This window comes from Geotrypetes seraphini, chromosome 8 (genome assembly GCF_902459505.1).
Source record: "Geotrypetes seraphini chromosome 8, aGeoSer1.1, whole genome shotgun sequence".
NCBI lineage: Eukaryota > Metazoa > Chordata > Amphibia > Gymnophiona > Dermophiidae > Geotrypetes > Geotrypetes seraphini.
The window spans coordinates 100059565-100081357 of record NC_047091.1 but is presented as its reverse complement, the minus strand read 5'-3'; the positions used below and the strand labels follow the sequence as shown (position 1 = coordinate 100081357).

Here is a 21793-nt window from a genome sequence, read left to right as displayed (position 1 = left end):
TATTTAAACATTTTTCACTGCACTTGGGTGCAATGGCGTCCCTCCCCCACCCCTTCTGCTGCGCATGTGCTCCTTTCCCATACCTTTTTAACTTTGGTGCGGACAGCCACCAACTTACTGCCCATGTCGGCTTTGGTGCTCTCTCTGACATCACTTCCTAGGTGCAGGTCCCGGAAGTGACATCAGAGAGAACGCCGAAGCTGACTTGAGCAGCCAGTTAGTGGCGGCTCGCACTGCGCCATAGTTAAAAAGGTACAGGGAAGGAAAGGGATGTGCGCACATGGCAGGGGGAGGAGTGGGAAGGTGGGGTGGAGAGGAGGGGGGGTGGTGGCGTTCCAAGAAAGATGACGCCTGGAGCGGACCGTTCCTCTCACTCCCACCCCCCTTACTACGATTCTGCTTGGGTGCCTACCAGTGCCTAAAAAAATGGCGCTGTTTAAAGAATCCGGGCCTTAATGAAGTAGAACTTCTAACTGGTGAACTAGAGATTACATTCCTGTTAGCAATAAAAGATATGTCATACTTTATTACCAAAGACTACATTGGTTGCCAGTCGAGGCCAGAGTCAGATTTAAGTTTGGTTGTGTATACTATAAAGTCTTACATGGATTAGCACCTATTATCTTGTGGATCATTTTATATTCATTAATTCACAACGCCCAAGACGTAATTGTAATTTATTTGCTTTTCCATCGGTAAAGGGTCATTTATACAAGAGCTAGTTTCAACGACTCCTATCTTTTCAGGCAGCTTCTTGTGATAAAGAGTTTGTAAATCTATTAGTTATCTCTCTCTCTTACCAGCAGTTCAGGAAATTATTGACAACCTACTTAAGAATTTTTTGTAATTTCTAGATCATTTGTTTTTTATTGTCACTATTTCAATTTTCTTTTGTAAATCGCATAGAACTCCTAAGGTACTGAAGGTTATATATAAATTTTTATGTTATGTTATGTTATGTTAAAAAATACATATTTAACTGACTTTAACTTAACCACACACTTACATGCGTATTTAAGAAAAAAAAAAGAGTGCTCCAAACTGAAGTACTTCCTTCTTTTCAGTTTCTTTTACTATGAGTAGATACAGAAAAATCCTAATCAAAGTCCCCATAAATGGAATATCTTGCTTCTTGAAGCAAAGGCAAAGAAGCCAGTCTCTAGATCAGGGGTGCCCACACTTTTTTGACTTGTGAGCTACTTTTAAAATGACCAAGTCAAAATGATCTAACAACAATAAAATTTAAAAAAAACACAACGCACACTGTACGCATAGAATTGTTAATTATCATTCCTATTCCGGGGTTTTTTCAAAGAGGTCAAAGCAGATGACTCTATGCACTGTCACCTCAGTAACAACCATACAAAAATAGACAAATACCCATCCCCTCCCTTTTTACTAAACCACAATAGCAGTTTTTAGCACAGGGAGCTGCGCTGAATGCCCAGCGCTGCTCTCGACGCTAAAAACCACTATTGCGCTAAAAACCACTATTGCGGTTTAGTAAAAGGGGACCATATTGTAAAATATAGACAGCAGATATAAATTCAGACACATTTTGATCACTAAATTTAAAATAAAATCATTTTTCCTACCTTGTCTGATGATTTCATGAGTCTCTGGTTGCACTTTCTTCTTCTGACTGTGCATCCAATCTTTCTTTCAGCCTGTATGCTTCCTCTCCTCCACACCTCATTCCCTCCCCCAACTTTTTCTTCCTCTCTCCCTGACCTTTCTTTCTTTCTCTCTTCATGCCCCCTTTCTTTTTTTCTGTTTCTCTTCTTTCCTTCTGTCTCCCTGCCTGCCAAATTTCTTTCTTTCTCCCTGCCCTTCCCCAAGCCACTGCCACTGCCGCTGCCATCGGGGAACAGGACCCAAACCACCACCAATGGATAACAGGTCCCAAAGCCGACGCCGCCCCATGCTCTCCCTGCTTCGGGCCGACCAGCATTCCTCTCCCCGATGTCAATTCTGCCGTTGGAGAGGAAGTTCGGCCCAGCCAGGCAGCGATTGGCTGGCCCGAACTTCCTCTCCAACGGCAGAATTGACGTCGGGGAGAGGAAGACTGATCGGCCCGATAGATCGCCAAGGCAAAGTGAGTCCTGGTGATCGACTCACTTTGCCTTGGCGAGCTATTCGTCGATCGCGATCGACCTATTGGGCACCACTGCTCTAGAGCAATTATTACTACTAAAGTGGCCAGTACCATTGACTGAGCCTCAAATGCTTCCAAAATTTCTGATCTATTTAAAACATCCATTTCCAAGGTGGGACCCTCCTGATCTTTCACAGGTTCCTTTTTTAAAGAGGGCAAATAGTAGATTTGAGGTATATGTGGAAAGGTTTCTTGTGGGACTTGTAAAATCTCTGTTAAAATATCTCCTGAATATTTCTCAAGGAATTACTAAAGGCGCTTTGGGAAAATTTATAACTCGCAAGTTACAAAATCTAGCAGAGTTTTCTAAATTTTGAAAAAAATTTTATTCGAGTCCAGGCTGATATTCAGTGCTGGGACCCGCATAACTAAATGGGTCAATTACGATAGCTTTTCAGCTTATCTGCAGGCTCCTCCCCTTTCTGCCTCCACAGTGACAGAATTTGTCGCCATCCTCATCCCTGCAGATAACTGCAGGAAACCATCCCCATGTCATTCTTTAAGGAGAGAGGGAAGAATCCGAGTATGGGTGGGCACATCCACTGACCCTCAATCCTTGCATTGAAGAATGCTGCAGTAAAAGGACTGAGGTTGAGACAGACACTAAAGAATGACATGGGATGGTTTCCCGTGGTTATCCAAGGGGACGGTGACAAATTCTGTCACCATGTCATTCTCTATGACCAGTACCGCTTCTGACCTGCCCACTGTTTTTTTTTGTTAGGTGGCCCCAAGTGATTTAAGCAGGCAGGATCCTCTCCTGCCATTTAAATTGCTTTGAATATCAGCCAATGTGTTCAGGAGAGAGTAACAACGAATATACACACATACATAAAATATGGAATATACATAGAAAGAATGTAATATGGTATACTCATGTATTGTAACAGCATTACCAAAGCGCATATATTGTAATATCAATTACTTATATATTGTAACAGCATTATCGAAGCTCAGGTATTGTAACAACATCATTGAAGCTCATAATAGCACCTCAGGTATAGTAACACAATTACTGAAGCTCAGGTATCATAACACCATTATAAAAGCTTATGTAAACTGCTCTGAATTGACTATCCAGTCATTAATAGAGGTGTAGAAGCTTTCAATAAACAATAAACTATGTGCTTCTCCATAAACCATGCATAGGCGTTCCTAGGGGCAGAGTTACAATGTATGTACATACTCTATAAAATTGTACTCTATAAAAAGGCATATAAAAGATCAGATCAGAAGCGAAATATGTCCAAACAAACTTTATTTAATGTCACCAATGTCCAAACAGAATGTTTATGTTTATTTATTTATTAAAAATGTATAGCCTGCATGTCCTACAATTCTAGGCGGGTAACAATACAACATACATAATAAAATAACTTGCAAAAGACATACAGCCATTATCATATACCGCCATTTCCAGCACACGGATCATTGCAGTTTACATATAAAATTATAAAAAAAAGAGTAGGGAACTCCATAAAATTATATAGGAAAATGCGCACTTATACAGAGGTTAAAAAAAATGCCCAGCCCGACTGTTTCACCTATATAGGGGCTGCGTCAGGGGCAATTAGTAATCAAGTGGCTTTCAGTGGAAGGACTTGTGGTGTTCTGCTGCCACTCAGTGGAGGAACACTGTTTAATCAAGCTGGTGAAGCTGCTTTCAACACCACTTGGTAACTAATTGCCCTGACGCAGCCCCTTTAAGGGTGAAACACGGCCATGTTGGGCATTCTGTTTGTGAAACTCAAAACCCTAAATAGGAAAGAATGAAACAGCAGTAGAATGAAAAACTTATTCCTGAATAATATAGTATATTGAAAGATTACTGGGAATAGAATGAATGATTAAAAATTCAATTCAATTAATAAATTAATTTTTTGTGTGTGATGGGTCCTCGGTTTATGAGTTGTGAAAACTGAGGACCCATCACACAAAAAATTTAATTTATTAATTTAATTTTTAATCATTCATTCTATTCCCAGTAATCTCTCATTATACTTTATTATTCAGGGCATTCTGTTTGGATATCGGTAGTGGTAAATAAAGCTTGTTTGGACACATTTTTCTTCTGATCTGCTCTTTTGTGTACAGTTGTAGAGATTATTAGTTTGTACCACCAGATGTACCCGTAGATCCCATTTGTTCTCCTTTCTTTCTTTGAAAGGCTGTCTTTACAAGAGATTTTAGGATAAGACTCTTTCTTTTCAGGCTGGTAAAATGAATGATTGGTTACCCGATACAAACAGTCTTAAAAGAGTACTGTCACTTTAAAACTCCAAGGCTGCCTTACCACAGGTGCACAGGTGCCTTCCCATCCGATGTTGGCTTGCAGAACCATCAGTTCTGAGTTTTCCATAGAGCTAAGAAGTTGTTCTTAAAGCCTCTCTAAGCACGTCAAACTTGAGCGCTTTTTTTTTTTTTTGCCTTCCTGTTTATTTTTTCCTCTTTTTTTAAGTCATATTTTTTCTGTTTTCTTTCTTTTTTGCATGTAGTTAAAAAAATTTTTATTTCTGATCGATTTTTGGTTTGGGGCCTTCGGGCTTTTTTCAGCCTGTTTTCAGGCCAGGAGCATCAACTTTTTTCAATATACCATCTACTCAACCTCCCCGGACCATTGAATCCTTTGACCTCGTAGAAGAGGTTTTTCCTTCTATGTCCAAGGCTCCTAGTGGCTTCAAGTGGTGCACTTGATGTCATAGGACCATTTCAGGCAAGGATCCACACAACTGGTATGTCCAGTGCATCGGTCCTGATCATCAAGATATTTCTTGCACCTGCTCTCACTTGCACAAGAGGTTGCTTAAAGCCAAAATATTTAATGACGTGCAATAAAAAAAATTGTAGGAAGGCCCCTTGTCGATGTAGTATTAGTTTTGGGTTTAGGGCACCTTAAAATCCTAGCTTATACTGCATTAAGCCCAAAACTTAACACATTCTAGTAAAAAGACCCTTAGGTTAGGAGCATAACACATTTGAATATCAGGTCTATATGTTTTTCTTTGCATTGGTCTCAACATAATATATCTGTACATTGAAAAATTTGGTTAAGCTGTGTGAGCTCTTGAGTAGATGTTTTCAGCAATTCAATTTGGACATTCTCTATAATTGAGTTTAGAAGAATGATGCACCATTAACATGTCTTAATTAGCTGATTTGCATGCTTTTAGAAAAGCCAGCCCTGCTTTTGCCTATAAGTCCCTGCGGTGGCATAGTAAGGGGGGATGGAGGGGCAGACCGCCTCGGGTGCCATCTTGGTGGGGGCACTGGCACCTCTCCGCCCCCCCTCCCCCATGCCATGCTTGCGCCCTCCTTTCCCCTTCCCCCAGTACGCATTTTAAATCTTCACTAGCATGAGCAACTACTTCTAGCCTGCTGCTCACTCTGGCCTGGCTCCCTCTGAAATCACTTCCAGGTCGCAGGGCAGGAAGTGACATCAGAGAGAAAGCCAGTGCACGCAGCTTCTCACGCTCGCAAAGATTTTAAGAGTTACGGGAGTGGGAAGGGAGGGCACAAGTATGGTGCGGCAGGAGTGAGGGGTGGAGAGGAGGGTGTGGGGGGGTGGAGAGGAGGGTATGGGGGGTTGACACAGAAGGTACGGGGGGGGGGGGCAGAGAGGAGGGCGAATGAGGATGCCACCACCGCAGGCACCTCCTACCATTGCTATGCCACTGGGTCCATGGTGCACAGATATTTAAAGAAACAGAATATTCTAGGTGTGGTTTGGGCATGCCTCAAAATCATACATTTATTAATGAATTTCCCATCTGTTTCCAGTTGGATGTAGCTGTGTGCTGATTTTTCATTTGGGTCTGGGCTTGGGAGGAGAGTCTGAGGAAAGAATTCCTCAAAATTACAAAACTATGGGCTCCTATTACTAAGGTGCGCTAGTGTTTTTAGCGCACGCAGGAAATTATCGCTCGCTATGCTTCTAGAACTAACGCCAGCTCAATGTTGGCGTTAAGGTGTAGCGCGCGGGTCAATGTAGTGTGCACTATTCCGCGTGTTAAAGCCCTAGCACACTTTGGTAAAAGGAGCCCTTTGTGTTTTGGAGCATGGCTCTGCTTACGACTAGAATTTTAGAAAATCCGCCATTCACAGACATTTAAATTTGTAAAGGGTAAAGCGTTTGATATACCTTCTTTACGTGGTGCAGCCAAAGCAAAAGTATTAATAATATATAATATGCATCCAGTGGCGCCCCCTTCCCTTTCCCCGTACCTTTTTAACTTCTCTTGCGTGAGCAGCATGCCCACATTGGTGCCAGTTCGCCCTTTGATGTCACTTCCTAGGCGCAGGTCCCGGAAGTGACGTCAGAGAGAGAGTGCCTATGCTGATGCGGGCAGCAACCTCGCGCCAGGGAGGTAAAAAAGGTACAGGGGAAATCAAGGGGTGCTTGCACGTGGCAAACAGAGGAAAGGAATGGGGGGCGGAGAGGAGGAGGGGTTCTGCACCCTTAGGAAAGCCGTGCTTGGGGCGGACCGCCCCCTCCTCCTCGCCCCCCCCTTACTATGCCACTGTACATATCTCTTTCAGAAATGGAAAAAGCAATAGAACTAGAGGACATGAATTGAGGTTGCAGAGTGGTAGGCGTAGGAATAACACCAGAAAATACTTTTTTTGTTGTTGAAATCTTTATTGATTTTCAAACTTTGATAGTGCAGTACAATTGGTAAATCATAAATACTGCACTAATAACTATACAATCATTTACTCCCATCCTCATCTTAATTATTAATACAATAATACATATGATGTGATTTCAATATTATAATTAAATAATTTAACTCCTCAACGCACATTTCCCTCCCCCCACCCACCCACCTTCCCTGGATGTGTAAAGAAATCTAATGAAAAGGGAAGAAACATGACCCTTACTGTAATGCAACAAAAGTAGTCAATGGACTCCATACATCATTAAAGGACTTACTAGTCCCCAAACGTTCCACCATCATTCTTTCATACTTATATGTGGTACACACATTTACCCACCAAAAAGTGTAATTAATCCTGTCATGGTTCTTCCAATTATGTAATGATCAGGAAAAGGCGACTTTTATACTTGTCTAAAGTAGGCTTAACATGAAGTAACGTACCACAAATTACAGCCTCATAGGATAAGGGGATAGATGACCCAAGAATGAGATTTATTTGTCCCCAAATTGACTTCCAGAAACCAAGTATCAGTGGACAAAAATATAACAGATGATCCAAAGTCCCTATATTAATATGACAATGCCAGCATCTATTAGATTTATAATTGTCTATTTTTTGCAAACGAACTGGGGTCCAAAAAATCCTATGTAATAAAAATAACCATGTTTGTCTCATAGATGCTGACGCTGTACATTTCAACCTCCAAATCCAAATTCGTGGCCAACAAGACACAGAAATATACTGTTTTATCTTGATGCTCCAAATATCTCTAAGACTATTTTTTGGCTTCTTATTTAAAAATTCAAAAATCAATTTGTACCACTGGGCGGCCCGATACGCTACTAGATCTGTCTGGTAGCAGAGGATCTGCAAGCTGAAATAAGTTTTTAAGAAAATACTTTTTAACAGAGAGGGTAAGGGATACCTGGACTACCCTCTCGGGGGAGATGATAAAGACGAAAACAGTGTCAGAATTCAGAAGCATGTGGGATAAACACAGAAGAACCCTATATAGAAAGAGCATAAAATCAAAGCAAAATTAAATGATCTTCACGCTGTAAACAGGGAAAGAGGAGTGTAAACTGCAGGGAGCCGCAAATCCAGCTCTGGCTGCCTTGTTGAGCAGACCGGATGGACCATATCGGTCTCTATCAGCTGTTGTTTACTCTGTTACATATTTAAGGGCTCCTTTTACTAAGGTCCGCTAGCATTTCTAGCGCGCGCAAACCCCCACGCTATGCGGAAAAACTAACGCCAGCTTAATGCTGGCGTTAGCGTCTAGTGCGCACGCTAAAACCGCTATCGCAGCTTAGTAAGAGGTAGAAAGCCTTACATAAGAGGTGGAAAGCCCTGAATGGTTTTAAACATGGTTTTGTGTAAAGCTGCTGTTCTTACTGCAATCAGCAGGGAAGTCACAGCTGATTTTCCACATCCTTTCATGTAAAGACTTCTTGTTGAATCAGTCTTTTCTAGAATATATTGTGAACTCTGAACATCCCTTTCCAGACCTAGGTAACCAATATAAACCATTTGGGCTTCTATCTATACCTTCAGCAACTGTGGTTATTAGTTTTATTTATGTCTGGTGTTTTATAATTTTGGTGGTTTGTGCCAGGTACAAGTTATTGATTTTATTTTTTTGTGTTTGTCTAATTTAAGATATGTTTGTGATGGAATAAATGATCATTTATTATTAAGCAGTTTTTCTTTCTTTTTTTGATAATGCCATCTTTTTTTTTATTAAAGTACATGAGACCATCCTGGTTCAGGACAAATTGGATCAGTGCAATCCTTTATTACAACAACAGAAAAATATTCTGCACTTAGGCATTATTAGTTTTCTTGGCCTCGTAGGTCCCTTGTCGAATATTTTTGCAGTGTCAGGTTCTCCCTAACAGCTGTTGAGAAACTCTAAAGAGACCACTGAGTCCACAATATTGATGTACAATAACATCTTCGCATGGGTTTTTTACCTCTTTGTTCAGCAGAAGATATAAAAGTATCCATTCTGTCTTTTTATGTTCGACAGCTGGATGTGTCCAGCTGCAATGGCGAGCTCTTCGTTTAATGCTGATGATACAGTGTCTTGCTTCAGAAAAACCTGTTGAGATGGAGAAACCTTATTACAATTATCAATTATAGAAGTGCTCAGAAAGAGACTGGAAATGGTTCATAGCTCTTTTTCATCCTTTTTAGAAATACATATATGTTACAGTGGCGTATTGAGGGAAGTTGGTGCCCAGGGCAGAGGCGCCTGGCACCAAGACCTTTGCCCCCACCACCCCATAACTGGGCCCCCCTGCTCTTCCCTGCCACCCTGACATTGCCACCCTCCTCTGAAATTACTGCATCGTGCCCTTCCCTCGTACGTCTTTCCCATCTTTGCCAGTAATAAGCAGACTGGAATAACCACTGATGACACCAACTGAGGCTTCTTTCTGATGTCACATACCGGTCCCACACACAGGAAGTGACATCAAAGGAGGGATGAGGCCGGCATGAGCAGAACGTAGGACAGCCTGCTCACTGCTGGCGAAGTTGTACGGAGGTACAGGGGAACAATGTCATGGCAACAGGGATGAGTAGGGGGGGGTGAAGAGGTACTGGCGCCACCAAGCTAGCACCTGGGCCAGTCCACCCAATTGCCACGCGTGCTAGACGCTAACGCCAGCATTGAGATGGCATTAGTTCTAGCCGCGTAGCACGGGTTTAGTGCATGCTAAAATTCTGCACACGCAAAAAAAACGCTATCGCAACTTAGTAAAAGGAGCCCTTTGTGCCTTTCCAACACTCTATTTATCAGATTTGTTAGTGATGTACTGAATCTGATCCTTAACCCTTTCAGGACCAAGGGACATATTTGTCCCATAACTTTAAAATCCTATCAATTTTGATTGGGATAGTCTACAGTTCTAAATTTGATATGTACGGATTCCATATGATACTGCCTTTATGTAAACAAACTGGTTCCGACATTCATTCATTAGCGTCGTTGCCAGATTGACGAGAAGATTCACTTGCCACACTGTCCATAAGCCAGAAGTGTGATTTTTTTAAATAAAAATAATGATATTTCACCAAAAAAATCAATTTTTTGGCATCTGCAAGCCCTTTTTACCATAAAAATGTCGTCAAAACCACAAAAATTGGCCTACGATCCTTATGGTCCTGAAAGGGTTAAACAGTTGCAATAATTATGCCTATGTTTTATTAGTTTGATCTTAATGGTTCTATTTTGGATCATAACATTACACTTTCACCAAATATGGTCCAATAAATAGAAACTTCACTGGAATCTAACAATCACAAACCAATCCAACTTGGCCTGCACGAGTTGCTTTTTCCTCCTTTATTTGCATTTAAATTCTCAGAAAATGCAGCACAAGCCAGCCACCGTGGCGGCTCAATGCCTGCCCCAACAAAACCTCATGGGCATTTAAAAAAACCCTCCTTTTTGCCAAATTCAAAATGACTCTGTGGAATGCAAAGAATGATAGATCAGATAGTACAAAACTATTTATCTTGTGCAGAGGATCGGTATACCAACAACAGAATTTCTTTCCCAGCAACCATGAATGCAACTAGATCTTTTGAAGATCCAAATGATTTACAAGATTATTTGGGCCAACAAGGTTATTCTGTCACTAGTCTTTAGCCCGTTAAATTAACGGGTGCTAGAATAGATCTGTCTGTCTTTCTTTTTGTCTCTCTCTTTCCTCGGCTGTCCACCACCACCCGTCGTTGCCTACTCCCCCTGTCCAGCAGCAGCCCTTCTCCATTCATTTTACCTCCCCCCTGTCCAGCAGCACCCCTTCCCTGCTCCCCCTGTCCAGCAGTAAGCCTTCTCCCTTCCTTTTACTTCTCCCCTCTCCAGCAGCACCTCTTACCTGATCCCCCTGTCCAGCAGTAGGCCTTCTCCTTTCCCTGCTCCCCCCTATCCAGTATCCGGTAGCCCAGGCAGCCTCGGGGCTTTTGTTAGGCCAGCCCACCTCACATTATCGAAGTGGCCAGCCTAACAAATGCCCAGTGGCTGCTGCGTTTGCTTGTCCGGGGGTGAGAAGAGGCGTCCCAGCAGCGCAGGAGTCAAACCGCCTCTGCTGCTCAAATCTGTCCACACGCCACAAGCTGTCACGAGCCGCAAGCTGCCCCACGTGCTGCAAATCAAATACGGCCATGGAAGCAGACCACGGTGGCAGGGAACACGGCCTCCTAAGTGCGCATGCGCGCTTAGGGTTTTATTATAGAGGATTGAGGATGCACCAAATGGCTGATTTTTTTCATTCAATGCCTTTCCAACACTCTATATCAGGTTTGTTAGTGTTATACTGAATCTGGTCCTTAAACAGTTGCAATAATTATGCCTATGTTTTATTAGTTTGATCTTAATAGTTCTATCTATTTTGGAGACAGATGCCAGGTCTTTGTGTACTTTAAGAACATAAGAGATGCCACTGCTGGGTCAGACCAGTGGTCCATCGCACCCAGCAGTCCGCTCACGCGGCGGCCCTTTTGGTCAAAGACCAGTGCCCTGAGACTAGCCTTACCAGCGTACGTCCTTGTTCAGTAGGAACATGTCTAACTTTGTCTTGAATCCCTGGAGGGTGTTTTCCCCTATGATAGCCTCCGGGACAGCGTTCCAGTTTTCCACCACTCTCTGGGTGAAGAAGAACGTCCTTGCGTTCATACGGAATCTATCTCCTTTCAATTTTAGAGAGTGCCTCTCATTCTCCCTAACTTGGAGAGGGTGAGCAACCTGTCCTTATCTACTAAGTCTATCTCCTTCAGTATCTTGATGTTTTGATCATGTCCCCTCTCAATCTCCTCTGCTCGAGGGAGAAGAGGCCCAGTTTCTCTAATCTGTCACTGTACAGCAGCTCCTACAACCCCTTAACCATCTTAGTCATTCTTTTCTGGACCCTTTCGAGTAGTACTATGTCCTTCTTCATGTACGGCGACCAGCGCTGGACGCAGTATTCCAGGTGAGGGCGCACCATGGCTCAGTACAGCGGCATGATAACCCTTTCCGGTACAGCGGATAGATAATCCTTTATTATTGTCTTGCCTCAACCAGGCACATTCATTGTTGTCTATGTGCTTTGTTTATACATGCTTGTCAACATTATTAAGCTTCTTATACTACTTCCATTATTGCAGATATTTATCCTTGCTTGCTCCTGTTGAATCCTATTCATAATATTTATGTTAATAGCAATGTCTGGTATTTGCTTTCCAGACACTCAGATCCTATGGAGTGTTATAGATTGCTATGGTATTTTAAATGCTTGATTGGTCTGGAAGTAAGCTTCCAGAAACTTTCCTTTTAATATCCAATAATATCTTTGCCTCTTAAAATACTTTCTCTTAGGGCTCCTTTTACTAAGGTGCGCAAACCTTTTTAGCGCATGCAGGATTTTAGCGCACGCTAAACCCGTGCTACGCTTCTAGAACTAACCCCAGCTCAATGCTGGCGTTAAGGTCTAGCGCGCGGGGCAATTTAGTGCGTGCTATTCCATGCGTTAAGGCCCTAACGCACCTTTATAAAGGTCTGAACAATCCCTTTAAATATCAAAAGTTTGGGTCATATGTAACACATTTGTCCTCTGATATAATTTTTTCTTCAAAAGACACATGACTGAGAAATACAGTATATACAGGTACATTTACTTAAACACTTGAAATTCGCACTAGGTATTGTTTCACACTGTTGGTAAGAAAAATAAATCTGCCTTTTTCTAGAAATCTTCTCTTCCTTTAATTATATTATCCAGTTCTGCAGCTCAAACAGGTAGACGGTGCTACCTCACAATTAACATACATTCCTTTCAGATATCATTGTGGTAAGAGCGGATAATGTAGCTGGTTTTAAAAAAGGTTTGGACAAGTTCCTGGAGGAAAAGTTCATAAACTGCTGTTGAGACAGACATGGGAGAAGCCGCTGCTTGCCCTGGATCAGTGGCATGGAATGCTGCTACTATTTGGGCTTTTGCCATGTACATGTGACTTGGAGTGGCCTCCGTGAAGATGGGATACTGGGCTAGAGGGACCTTTGCTCAGACCCACTAAGGCTATTCTTAAGTTCTTATGCTCCAAACTGTGATGACCTTCTGTTTTTCCAGAACTTAGCTAATGTAATCAAGGATTTACCTCCCTCTCATTTATTACTAGGTGGTGATTTCTCCTGAAATGGATGGAAAATCTGGGCCTTTGTAATACCTGGAGACTATTTCACCCCTTTGCTACAGAGTATACTTTTCATTCCATTCCCGAATTGATTTTTTCTTAACTTCTAAAAATATAATACAAGGACCACTGGTTTGCTTGTTTTTTAAAATCTTTATTCATTTTTAAACTTATAATAAGTGTGATAACATATCCATACAAATAACCATTAATAATCAACAATGATACATATAATATTCTCTTATCCCCCCCTCCCCACCCTTATCTATCACATAATCAATACTTATACAACATGTAACAATAAAAATACCCTCCCTCCCACCCCATAATTTACAAGTTCACTGGTTTTAAAAAAATGGGAGCATATCATTGCTTTTTATTTGAAACTCCATTGGTTGCCGTTATAGAGTCGAGAATTCTGTTCAAATTTTCCTGTATTTGTTATAAATCAGTTTCAGGTTTGTTATCAGGTTATCTCATGTCTCATTTTTCTTTGAGTCATGCCAAAAAGACCACACGTAGAGTGCACTTGTTTTCATATCCCTCATTAAAATCCTGTCGTTATAAGAAGTTCCTTGAGAGAACCCTCTCATTTCAAGCCGCTAAACTGAATGTATGGCTTGGAAAAATTATGTTAGAGGTCTCTTCCTATCTTGATTTTAGAAAATTGTTAAAGATTCAACTCTTTGATAGGCTGGTATCTTAATTTCATCTGCTTCATTTTTTCAATCAAGTTCCTTATATTCAACTTGATGTATTTTATCTGTTGAGCAAAAAACAAAAGGAATTGACCCCAAAATATCCACAAAGAAGAAAATCCAGAGAAAACAAAAAAAACTCTGTGGAGTGACGATGTTCCTAAATGGACTTTATTTGAAAGTATCAAAGTTCCAAAGGTACACTAAAAACATCCACATAAAATAATTCCATCCACATAAAAGTAAATCATCCACATAAGAGCCTTAAAGGACCTAGTCCGCTAGGGATACAGGACCCAACATGGTCCGCGTTTCGACAAAAAGTCTTCTTCAGGGGTCCTATAAAGGTGTGTACGTGGGAAACAATTGTGTGGTGAACCGGAAGTGAGACACTGCTTGGGCATCTCTCCTGCTGCGGGTCGCGGCAGTTCGGGTAGAGGGGTGATCGCATCGCGGTAGGGGAGATGGCCAGTCTCTCCTGCCGCGATACATCACCCCCCTCCCGACAACATCGGGGCAAGAGGGAGCCCAAGCCCTTCTGCCCTGCGATCCCCAAACCCCCCCCCCCCACCTCCCTTAAGATTTAGACATACTGGAGACAAACAACCAGAAAGACTTCTGAAAAGAGGCATGTTTTGGGTGGGCTTAGGACTTCGATGTTCTGCAGGGATATTCAAACCTTTAACAAAATGTCTAGGGCTTTTTTTTTTAGACATTTGGAGCTAGACATGTTTTAAAAACAAATAAGGGTCAAAAGAGTGTCCAAACTGACCAGATGACTACTGGAGAGAATAAGGCTCCTCGGTGGCACCGACCCCCTCCCACCACCCAAAGATGTGAAAAAACAGTACATTCTAACCTGTATTACGAGGAGGTGCCAAAAAGTTTTCAGCCCAACCAAGAAGAGAACGATGTGGATATGGTTCAATCAATGATCTGAAACAATGTCAAAGCATAGAATTTTGTTTTTGCAAATTGGGCTGAGAACATTTCAGCACCCCTTCGTAATACAAACTAGAATGTTCACATCTTTGGGCGGTTAAAGAGAGGCAGTGACCATTGGGGGAGTAAGGGGGTCATGCCTTAATCCCTCCAGTGGTCATCTGGTCAGTTTGAGCACCTTTTTTTTTCTTTGAAAAGAGGTCTAGCTCCAAACGTCTAAAAAAAAGCCCAGGACATTTAGTTAAAGGTTTGGTTATGCCTGCAAAGAGTCCAAGTCCTAAGCCCGCCCAAAACACACACCCTTAAGATTTGGACACACTGCAGACAGAACAACCAGAAAGACATCTATCTAGAAAGTCTGCTTTGAGATGGGTTTTTAAAAAATTTTTATTTTATAATTTTTCATCCAAAAACAAATAACATAGTATAGCAGGATAAACAATCCCTTATACCCCAAGCAAGGTACAAGCTACAGTAAGAAATCATCAGCATTTTTTTTATATATATGTGTATCCAAAAAAGCAAAGCAAAACAAAAAAAAATTAAAATTAAAAAAAAAAAAATATATATATATATATTGTTATATTATATATATATATATATATTAAGGCTCCGAGTTGCCTTAGGTCCCAGTGATATTTGCTTTGACTTTGGAGAGGCCAGGGCCTGGGCTCTGCTGGTGAATGGAGGGAGCCATGTGACCTTGTATAGTCAGATCACACACAACAGATCTCTGGTATTTCTGCAGCCCAACCTCCTTGCACTGGTCCCTTCTGTTGTAAGTGGCCTGATTCCCAAAGAGTGACTTAGTAATAATAATGTTAATAGTAATACTATTAGTCTGTTATTAAGAAAGACATGGGGGAAGCCTCTGTTTGCCCTGGGTCGGTAGCATGAAATGTTGCTACTTTTTGGGTTTTTGCCAGGTACCGGTGACCTGGATTGGCCACCGTGAGACCGGGCTACTGGGCTTGATGGACCCAGTAAGACTCTTATGTTCTTATGGTCAATCTAGGATTTTGTACTTTCATCATAGTGCATGTTCCTTCTGTTTTCACTTTTGAAATCAGCAAGGCAGGTACCAAAAATACAGTATATAACATGTGGGAGGCGGAAGGGATGGTAAAGGTGCAAGATGTTAGTAAACCAGAATTGACCTAAAGGTTTCCTACAGAAACTGGGGCACTTGGCAACACAGTGTTGGAAGAACCTTGGTAATTAGTAAGACTGGGTGTGACTTTTTTAAAAGTCTTCATAAAAGCTCTCTTCTGGCTTTCCACCTACACATCCCCATGCTGAATTTAGCCTTGGCTGGGAAAGGCCATCAAAGGTCTGTTTATTTTAACCATCTTGTCTTCCTGTTTATCTTTTTCCCAACACTATACCAAACCTGGAGCCTGCATTTCGTTCTGGACAAATGTTACCAGGATGAAATAATATTTGTGGAAACAGCTCAGAATGAATAATGCTGGAAGGTCTCCGGAAGAATAGGCTTCCACAGCACCCCTGGTGAATCATGGGATTTTAGGTTCCAGTGCTCCAGACACTGCCTTAAAAAAAGCAAAGCAATTAAAAAAAAACAACACACAAAAACAACACACAAGGCAGTGCCTCTAACCTTTTATTTGGCCTCACCTTCTGTTAGTAATTATCTCATACTGAAGGTGTCGGCTGTCACTTCAACTCAGTCCTCAAGTCAGACAGAACAGGCTGATCCAGTCCTGGGTTTGTCCTGATGCATACTTGAGTTGTAGTTAATGAGCAATTTGCTAAGAAAAAGCAGAACTACATCTCCAGACCCACAGTGAGGTTAAATCTGTGTCTTGATCTGCTATTCTGAAAAATGGGGGTCATTACACCAATCCTCCTTCGAAATCTTAAAGCTACTTTTTGCAACCTGACCAGATCAGAAAAGATGTGGCTTTAGCTTGGCAACAAAGACAAGGAACTGGGTAAAACGAGGATCCCACAGACCCCACGCGGACCTCTACTGCACAGCCTTAAAAAGAAAGTGGCCATGGCATGGGGTCCGCAGGGATCCTCGTTTTAACTCCCGCAGACCTCACAGATCCTGCTCACTCCTGAGGTGGGCAGAGTTTTAAGGGCATGCAGTTAAGATCCGCAAGGTCCCGTGGGGTCCGCATTTTACCCAGTCACCAAAGCCAATATTCCAAAAAAATCTTGCTCCCTAACTTCAGGGATGGCATAACTATTGGGAAAATTGGGTAGTTTCTAAGAGGAGCAGCTGTAGTCAAAACAAAATAGATCTTGGGTAGAGTTACTATATTTCCTCTTAAAAAAAAAAAAAAGGACACCTGCCCTGTTCTGCCCCTAGCTCTGCCCCACCCCGCTCAGCTCTGCCTTCACATGAACCGCATATCTCCTTCCTCGAGCTCAGGGCTGTATCTGGATGTCTGCAGAGGATATTCAGATATGGCCTTCCAAAATCTGGACAAACTGCTGGGTTTTGGAAATCCCTCCAGTCCTCTAAAAAGAGGACATGTTCGGTTTTTCCCGGACGTCTGGTAACCTTAATCCGGGGGGGGGGGGGGGGGGGGAGCGGCGAGATGATATTTAAAGCAATTTAAATGGACAGAAAGAGCTCCTGGCCAGTTAAATTGCTTGTTTGGGGATATCAGCTGATATTTAGTGGCATTTAACCAGTTAGTTCCACCCTAACTCTCGCCACTGAACTCACAGTGGCTATTTTGGGGGTGGTCTGGGATGAAGTTGGCATTTATGTGGTTTTACAGCACTTAACCACCTACGTTTAGTAGTTAAGTCGAACCGCCTAAAAGTCAGTCCCATTTTTATGTGGTGTTGCTTAGGTGGTTAAGTGCTGAATATTGCACTTAGCCGTATAAGAGATAGCCAGCGGCATAACCCAGATATTTGATGCTGGTGCCTGGACATGGCTCAGCATTCAATATATGGGAATATCATCACTGGCTGAGTATCGACTCCTTGATAACTGGACAACTCAAAGAACTATCAGCATGTACTTTCACCTGCAGAGGGTGGATAATTTCCAAATAGCTTATAGAAATTGCCCTTTTGTGTGTACATATAAACAGAATTTAATATTTAAAAGTGTGAATCCCATTTATGCATTTCTCAGGATTGTACTGGGATGGGTTAGGTTGGAATATAAAATAATCATGATGGTTGAGTTTTTTTTTTTTTTTTTAAATCCCTTGGAGGACGTAGAGACATGAAAATAATTTGAGGAGGGGGGGGATGACACAGCTGAAGTTTTGCAGCTAGTCATCCAATACCCTTGTACTGCCTCTGCCTAACTTAGAAACCTTCCTAAAAATATCTCTCTCTTCTCTTCTCTCCCACCCCCACCCACACAAGTGATAACCTAAATTTAGGATGCTATAAAAGTAGGTAGTGCCAAATCAGGTGAAGTAAGTTCTGCACCTACAGCACAGATTCTGATTTCCAAGTAAGTAAGTTCTGATTTCCAGCACAGAGCACTTGCATGCAGATGGCTGAATAGGTGCGCTAGCGTTTTTAGCGTGTGCGCTGGATTTGCATGCGCTAGCCGAAAAACTGCTGCCTGCTAAAAAGGAGGCAGTAGTGGCTAGCGCATGCGGCATTTTAGCGTGCGCTAAAACCGTTAGCACACCCAGGGCAGGATTAATTCGTCGAGGGCCCCTAGGCACACAAGTACACTGAGCCCCCCTGCCCCGTCCCACCCCACCATGCACCCAGGCGGAAACAGGAATCTGCATCAGAGGGAAGCTTTGGGCAAGCAGCACCGCTTACAAAATTACAGTTCCCGTTACCTTTCTTACCCGTATTGCTTGCTTGTCTTACTTTCCATCGATGGGGGGGGGGGGGGTGTGCGTTGCCGATTGGGGGGGCCCGTGTTTCCGATCAATGCTGGAGGGGCCCATCGCCATTTGGAAAATACAATGTTGATGCTCTCCTTCATCGGGCCCCCCTGACCATTTTGGGCCCTAGGCACGTGCCTACTGGGCCTATTGGTTAATCCTGCCCTGAGCACACCTTTGCAAAAGGAGCCCATAAACCTCTGAATTATTCTCAGCCACAAACTAGTCGCTCAGCTTTTTTGGAACAACTATTTCGACACTCCTTTTTCTCCTGGTCCGAGTGCTTCTTTGCGACAGGATCTTTAAGTGTCCATCTACATCACACTTTTCATCAGATTTATTCCCCAAAATCATACTACGACACTAGTGGAAGGTTCGTTTTGGAGAGGAACTGGGGCATTTATCTGTGGAAATTTGCACATCCAGGAGGTCAACAATTAAGTGCCAATTTTTTTTTTTTTTTTTTGGAGTGTAAAAAGATAAAGGCCAGATAGTAGATGTATGCTAGACTACAGCAACAATAGTTATTTGGAGCAACAGAACTTCAGGAAGCGTCTGTGAAAGTACATGCAGGAGGAATCTGAGACAGGGCAACCATTTGTCTTCTACAATGTAAAAGCTTTTAATCCCAAACAGTAACTCAAAACAGAATTCAGCTAAGCAAGTTTTCTGAATTGTATCCAAGTCGTGATGCGTTGCCATTACAAATCCCAACATGTCCTGTGTTGTTTTTACCTTAAGTTTAGATACTCTTGTTTCCTCAACAAGCAGCTAGCTGTTTCTCAGTATTACCCCTCCCCCCAGGACTCCATTCTTTTTGTCTTTGCTCTTTTTTTTTTTCTTTTTTCTTTTCTTGTCTATTCCTGATTAGTTTTCCCAATTAGAAATAATTTCAAGTTAAACTTTTTCCCGGAGTCTTTTTCTTTGTCAGTATTGGTTCTAAGCTTGAATAGTGGAGTCCTGATGACAATCAGGAAGGCAGCACCCTTTCACTGAGCTGAGGAGGAGCCTGCAACAGTATCAAACGCCCCCAATACCCGAACAGAGGAATTGCAGAATTCAAATTAAAAAAAAAATGTCTAAGTAGCTAACTAAATTATATTAAAAAAAATAAATAAATAAAGAGAAAGAGACCTTTACACTTAGCCTAGGTAAATCCCATGTGCCGCTTCTTTTCTAGGCTTAAAGGTGATATAATACGTCAAGTTTGTGTTGGCAAGAAAGAGGAAAGGGGAGGAGAGGCAAACGTCTGTTTCGTTCATAACTAGGCATCTTGAGAAAGTATGAGAAGGCTGTTAGCAGGCACAGCACCCGGGAGCCTTTTCTTTTTTCACGTTAACTTAGGAAGGGGGGGGGGGAGAAGTTTTGCTGGCGCCAACACAGAACAGCCCGGCACATCACCCGAGAAACTTCCTCCTCTCTGATAAGTAAACTCTGGGACCAGCTCCAGATGAGTTTGAGAACATGCCCTGTGGAATGAGAGAAGTGAGCCCTGAGGGGAAACGGCAGCGTTGTTTTGCAAGAGATCCCGTCCTCTGTACGTAACCACATGCGGGACTATTTTGTGAGGGTTGGGGACGATTCCGCTGCATTTGCCCCCCCCTGGGTGGCAACACTTTTCCACGTAAGACACTCAGGGGAGTGTAAGTGCAGTGCAGGAGTGAACACGTCTGCCCTGAAGAAAAACAAACCCCCGAAGAGGCCAAGACTTTAGCTCACCTGGACTGGGGTTGGCGGATTTCCACAGCTTGGATACCGATTCGCCGGGAGCAGGGTTTAGTGCAGGCCAAGTGAAGGGGAAAATGCTGCCTGCTGGGGACAAGGCAGGGGAGGAAAGAAGTCCCTCTCCCAAGATGTTGACCTCTACACCGGCAGCGTCTCAGGTGGCTTCAGTTCCTCCGCCCAGAAGCTCGTTACGGATTTCTCCCTCGACGTCTCCCAGGAGTTCACCCCGAAACTCGCCCCAGAGCTCCCCGAGACACTCGCCCCTGTTTTTCAGGACGCTCTTGCTGAGTCGTAACAACCGAATGCAGAGACGGTTCACCGTAGCTCATCCCCCATGGTAAGAGCCAGAGGTGAAGGATATTTATTATTTGTTGTTGTTTTTTTTTTTGGGGTGGGGGGGTTGGGGGAAGGAGTAGGCTTGTCAGTGAGCAAGAACTGTCATTGGGGGTAGGGGAGGTGTGCTGCTGACTCTGGGACATATAGCTCCTTTTCTAAATCTGAAGTAGTGGAAATTGATTGTTTTGGTACATAGGTTATAGGGCATGCCAAAGATTGAAGACTGGGGGGTCCTGAACCCCCAGCCGGCAGTGACAGCCCAGGACAGGTTTTTGAAGAGCTCTGAAATAGGGGAAACACCTCAGACAAACCACTTAGTGGACTTGAATTGAGAAGAAAAAAAGGAATATTTAGCAATTCTATAACACTTGCAGTGCTGTTCTGGTGCCTCCCCCAAAGAGCTTACAGTCCAAATAGTAACTGAGGCAAAAGAAAATAAAACCACTTCTTCATGTCACAGAGGTGTTAATGGGAGAAGTGGGCTTTGCATTATTCTTTTATGGATTGTTATTTTTTTGATGCTCTGTTTCTATTTTGATAGATGGCACTCTGTCATTTATTCAGACATTCTTTTGTTTGTTATTCTTGTTTCTATCACTGGAAAGGTGGGAGATGACTTGACTTTTATCCCTACCCCCAGCACAGTGCTCCAACAACTTGCTTTTCCTTTTTAAGTTCATGAGCTCACTGCAGCTCATTGGCCTATCTTGTGGCTTCCACAGCAACCCAACAGACTAGCTTGACTTGTATTACCTGCATTGCCTTGGACACGTGTTAGGTGTAGGGTTAGTGGGGAAAGCTGAGTTTCATTGGTAGGTTTCCTGTATTGAGCGTGACGTTGAGTTGAACTCTGCTCTGTTAGCCATTCTGGTCCTAGAGGAAAATGGATTTTCTGTTACTACTACTATTTATCTATAGCACTGCCAGATGTATGCAGGGCTGTACATTAAACATGTAAGAGACAACCCCTGCTCAATAGAGCTTACAATCTAATCAAAACAGACAAATGGGACAAATAGGGATTAGGGAATTTCTTACAGAGGGAATGATAAAACAGACATTGGTAAGTGTTAGAAGTTAAAAGCAGGTTTGAAAAAGTACGGTAGGCTTTATTTCAGGCTGTGATTTATATTGTAGTGGCCCAACTTTTATCCAGTGTTGAGCTGTGTAAACCTTTGAGATCTTCTTTAGGAGACATCTTTGTTGGTCCCTGGAATGATGGCGGAAGCAGAAATCAATCTGGTCTCAAAAGCACATGAGCA

The 21793-nt window shown here is 42.6% G+C and overlaps 1 protein-coding gene and 1 long non-coding RNA gene across 4 annotated transcripts in view; one reads left to right on the top strand and one right to left on the bottom strand.

Annotated features, from left to right (window-relative positions):
* The window catches only part of LOC117364869, a 45881-nt gene extending 25555 nt beyond the window's left edge, over positions 1 to 20326 (bottom strand). The window contains exons 1-2 of one of the 2 annotated variants that reach the window (XR_004540327.1): positions 20190 to 20326; positions 8785 to 8912 (exon numbers count right to left, since the gene is read on the bottom strand). This is a non-coding gene — a long non-coding RNA (uncharacterized LOC117364869). Of the gene's footprint in view, positions 1 to 8485; positions 8913 to 20189 lie in introns of those variants that run through there. The other variant, XR_004540326.1, reaches the window with a different exon arrangement.
* Positions 1 to 21793, top strand: part of PDE4C (phosphodiesterase 4C) — a 707892-nt gene that overhangs the window by 340982 nt on the left and 345117 nt on the right. Inside the window, exon 1 of one of the 2 annotated variants that reach the window (XM_033954584.1) lies at positions 20238 to 20532. The exons of the other annotated variant lie outside the window; for it this stretch is intronic. Within the exon in view, the coding sequence (XP_033810475.1) occupies positions 20273 to 20532 (260 nt within the window). The 5' untranslated portion in view covers positions 20238 to 20272. Of the gene's footprint in view, positions 1 to 20237; positions 20533 to 21793 lie in introns of those variants that run through there. 2 annotated transcript variants of the gene reach the window in all.